We start from the raw sequence: 4813 nt of genomic DNA on the forward strand, positions 1-4813 counted from the left end.
GAGGGAGCTTCCATATGTTGAGAGGTGGGGCTGGGTATATCTGAAGTATACAAGGATATCCTGCTCGCATAGTATAAGTGGACGAGTATGTGTCCCTTACCTTGAACTCTCGTCCTTCCAGATATGACCTTAAAAGACCATAGTACGGTGCAGGTAAAAGGTTTTTTATTTTGCACAGTAATCCATCGTGCCACACCTTGTCGAACGATTGTTGCATGTCAATGAAGACAGCGTTGGAGAACTCTAGGTCGTCAAAAGCCTGCATGATGTGTTTCACCAATCTATGGACCTGTTCCACAGTGCCGTGTCCCTCTCGAAAGCCGAATTGGTGATCCGGCAAGATATTGCATTGGCTTATTATGGCAGTAATCCGATTGGCAATAGTCCCCTCCCATAATATAGACAGGGAGTGTAAGAGACTTATTGGCCGATACGACTCAGGATCAACTTCTGGTTTCCCTGGCTTGTGAATCATCAGAATCGCTGCTAATTTCCATTGCTTTGGGAACACTTGGAGCCTGATAATAGCATTAAAAATTAATACAATATAGAGGAGCGCTCTTGTAGGCAGGGCTTTCAACGTAGCATTACAAGTCCTATCGATACCCGGAGTCTTATATTTCGGCAATAACTGGATCGCTTCAGTTATTTCTTCAATCCTTATAGGATCAATAGGCAGGGACATCTACAGTGGGGTCTGGAGATTCTGATGGGTCTCCCTAGGCTGCTCTATCGTAGCAAAGTCGTAAGGAGCGAAACGAGCCTCTAGATGATAACCGAAAGCATTAGCCTGTTCCCTTTCGTTTTTAGCAAGTTCGCCACCAGGACATCGTACAGGAACCTGTCTAAAGGATTATCGTTTAAGCGATTTTGTGCATTTCTATAGAGAGTAGTTCGCATCGACGGTGTAGTCCATGGAAGCCAGTTTTTGCTCGAAGAAATCACTTCTGAGTTCCCTTAAGAGGAGACGTAGCTGTTTTGCTGCTCGATTCTTGAGATCGAATTGCCCTTCTTCGGAGGCGCCTCTTTGTTCTAATTAGATCTTTAGCTTCCATCGTGAGAACAATGCCATAACTAATGGGGCGTGACTCGGGACTGGGGTTGTGGCAGTAGCAGCTCTATGTATATTTTCTGTTAGAAAATCTACCGCGTTCTCAATGTCTTCTCCAGAGTCCAGAGTCGAATTTAATTGAATGGAGCATTCAAGATGTTGTCTGAAAGCCATGATGTCAGTACGGTTGGTGATTAACTGAGGGGTTGGCCTGACATTGGAACCATCTGTTTGCAAATTTACAACAAGGACTATATGGTCAGAGTCCAAGTCCCAGCTTTGGCAGATATTTGCTTGAGAATCCAGTATACCATGGTATAATGCGAAATCAATGCAAGTAGGTGTGTGTCTGGACACATATGGATATCTAGTTGGTGATCCTGTTGCAAGAATTTTAGCTCCTCTGGCTGTAATGGCTTCGGCTAGTTCCCGGCCCCTGGGTGAATTGTAGGTATCTCCCCACAGCCAATGTCGCGCATTCCAGTCTCCACCAATCAGATACCTTTGGCCGCAAGAAGCGAGTATGTCACTGAAGTGCCTCTCTTCGATTCTATTCTTTGGTGGACAGTGTATGGCACTATATACCAAACCTGTGGCAACTTTTATTGAAGACATTTGTATGGTTCGCGTTTCAATGACCCTTTGTGGAAAATGGCGGAGAGAACTCCTCACGAATACCGGCTCCTCCGCCGCCGTGATTGTGACTTGCTGGCTTGTAAGCTGGATAGAAGGTATACCCGAATATATTGACTGTTTCCCCTCGGTTTAGTCTGATCTCATTTAAGAGGAGAATATCGACGTTGTTGTTGTGCACGAAGAGCTCAACTTCTCTGGCTTTTCCTGCAATGCCATTGACATTCCAGATAAGGATCTTGAGTGAATTCATTGTGACGCTGAGGTGTTTATATAGAGCTGGCGAGTCGATGTATGTATTCATGTTGGCCATTTCATGAACCATTTTCTCGAGCCGTTCTAGTCGTTGACTGTTTTGCTTGTTTTGTTGTTGTTGTTCCCGTTGCTGCTCCTGAAGCTATAAGAGGAATTGCTGCTGCTGCTGTATTTGCAGCTGTTGTTGCCATTTCAAAAATTGCTGTTGCTGTTGTTCCAATAGTGACTGAACGTCAACTGGATGCTGCTGCTGCATAATATTTTCTTTTGGTAGTTGCGCTTGAAGATCATGTAGACGGCGCTGGGCAGGTTGGTTGTCGTTTCTTGCTATTGAGGCATAGGACTTGCCTCCATTATTGACGCTAGAATTGTTAGGGATTTGTTGTGTTTGTTGCTGTCGAGTTGGTTGTTGCTGCTGCTGTTTTCGTTGTGGTTGTATCTGCTTTGCTTGATTTTTATCCCTGCTGATCTGTCTGGACGGCAACGTGGAAGACTGTTGCTTCATTGCAGAGCCCATCGATCGTCTAAGATACTCCTGGTACCACTGGCATCCTTTATAGCTTGCCATATGATTCCCATTACAGTGGATACAGGTAGGCTGTTCATCTTGGGAACGTGCGCATAGCTTGGTGAGATGATCTTCACCACATCGTGCACAATTGGGATGACGACGGCAGTATTTGGCTGTGTGACCGTATTCCTGGCATCGTGCGCATTGGGCGATTTCAGATGTTTTGCGCATCCTTTCTATACTCACTTTTGTCGGCAAAGTGTTTTGATATCATATATTTCATTAATTTTAGCGCATGGCCTAATATTAATGAAGAATATATTGAGCTTTTCGTCTTTGTTAATCCTTGATCTTGGGTTATGTACCTGCAGAGCATCAAATCCATTTCTTTTAAAATTGGAAATAATTTCGTGGCTTAAAGTGCTATGGTGAAGCCCCCTAACTACAATTCTGTAGGGTTTCTCTTCCTTCAATTGGTATGTATGAAACTCAATACCAATACCATCAAAATGCTTAACAATAGCTCTGTAAGTGTCACTGTCTTTGGGAAATATTCTGGCTGTTTCTCCTTGGCTGACTTTGACTGCCACGTTATCTAGGCTAGTGACCTCCATAATGAGTTCAAAGAGATCGTTAAAATCAGCAATACTCACAACTATTTGCGGTGGCTTTGGGGTATTGTTAAGATGATTGTTCGTATTGGATACGTTGTGTTGTGAGTTGTTGGCTGTGTCACTTGCATCAGTACTATCATTAGTAATATTCTGATGAGCAGCCTCAGAAGCTCTAGTAGGACCTTCATTTGTAACTCTAGAACTTTCGTCAACATGGCTTTCACTGGTAACTTCCATGTCCATATCCATGTCTAGCAAGGCAAACCTGTTGCTAGAGTTTGCCATGCTAGTTGATGCTGAGGGTGCGACCAGCTTCAAATCTTTGTTCGGCCTCGTAACGGTTGTATTGGGAGATAAAGATTTCTTCCTCTTATTTTTCAATTTTTTTTGGTCTGCCACCAATTTTGTAGCAGCTCCACTGAGTGTAGGAGCGGCAATGTCTGAGGAGTGTTGGGTGCCACAAGCTCCTTGGTTATCCATGCTTCCGCCAGGGCTCATACTGCTGATTGCAGCAGTTGCCGCAGTTGCCGTGGTGTATGTAGGATTACTAGTAGCACTAGTAAATTACTGACGCTTATTAACTAACGTTCATGTGTTGTGAATGGGATTTTGAACATTATTGCAATACATTTCACATACATGAAAATTTTGTTACAAAAAAGAGGACATTCGTTGAATGTACATAGTGATTGGTGTAACTATACAGAAAAAAAAATTAAATTATATTTATGTTGTTTAGGCGCGAAAAGAAATATGCTACGTAAAATTGATGATTATTATTGTTCATCTCCTTCTCCTCCTGTCTAATTGCCAATCGCCAAGATTTACGAGCCAACAATAATGTTGTTAATGGGAATATGTATCAGCTTAACAAAGAATCCAATGAAGCCCATGATGCAGAAGCCAATGGCAGTGGCAATGGCAATCTTTTGGAATTCCTTGCGGTCGGGCTTCATGCAGCGCTTGACCAGACGAATGGAGTCCTTGGCAAATGCACGACCAGGCTCAGCGAATTTCACAACTTTGTCCATGGCTACGTTTAATGTGTGATATTTGAGAGCTCCGTTTACTTTGATAATTTCCACACGAATGTTAGTGTTGTGGTTACTGTGCTGATGTTCTGAGTATCAGTACATAAAAGGCGGTTAAAAAACTCTGTCCTGATCTCCAATGGTGATTTCCCAGCTACTTGGCGCATTAATTCATAATCAATCTGCTTATTACTAAGCTGAGAGTTAGAAAAAAGGTTATCATCCATTTTAATTTGATTTGTGTTACTTAGCTGATAAGCGCGGCGTTTATTGCCCCTCTTGTGCGGATGCGCGCAGAGAGAGGGATAATGTTCTGCCCAAACGGGCAGCGAGTGCAGTCTTGTCGCACTACACGTGTGTTTTGTTGTTGTCAAACTGCCGACACTGCACGTGGCAGCGTCCGAAATTTACGGCTTGTGCTATTTTAGCACACTTATGTAGATTGCACAATAGATCAACACTGGCTTTGTCTATGCACGACTCTACCGTTCTTGATGAGAGTAGATTAGCGACCGGTAATGGGTAATTAAAGTAATAATATAGCCATGTCCGTCTGTCCGTCTGTCTGTTTCTATGCGAACTAGTCTCTCAGTTTTAAAGCTATCTTTATGAAACTCTGTTGCACGCAGTTCATATGTCAAAACCAGCTGGATCGGACCACTATATCATATAGCTGCCATAGGAACGATCGGTCGAAAAGTAGGTTCTTGTATGAAAA

At 43.2% G+C, this 4813-nt stretch overlaps 1 protein-coding gene across 1 annotated transcript; it reads right to left on the reverse strand.

Annotated features, from left to right (window-relative positions):
- Positions 1-3627: 3627 nt before the first annotated feature.
- On the reverse strand, positions 3628-4150 carry LOC135439786 (protein transport protein Sec61 gamma-2 subunit-like). Its single transcript, XM_064698584.1, has one exon. It carries the CDS (start codon positions 4093-4095, stop codon positions 3889-3891), a length of 207 nt encoding a protein of 68 aa, XP_064554654.1. The 5' UTR covers positions 4096-4150; the 3' UTR covers positions 3628-3888.
- Positions 4151-4813: the final 663 nt, after the last annotated feature.

This window comes from Drosophila montana, unplaced genomic scaffold, assembly GCF_035044405.1.
Source record: "Drosophila montana isolate Dmon_TW-CO22-7 unplaced genomic scaffold, ASM3504440v1 contig_779_1, whole genome shotgun sequence".
NCBI lineage: Eukaryota > Metazoa > Arthropoda > Insecta > Diptera > Drosophilidae > Drosophila > Drosophila montana.

Excerpts from the sequence above, each read along its gene's own strand:
- LOC135439786 (XM_064698584.1), bottom strand. The coding sequence starts at position 4,095 with ATGGACAAAGTTGTGAAATTCGCTGAGCCTGGTCGTGCATTTGCCAAG.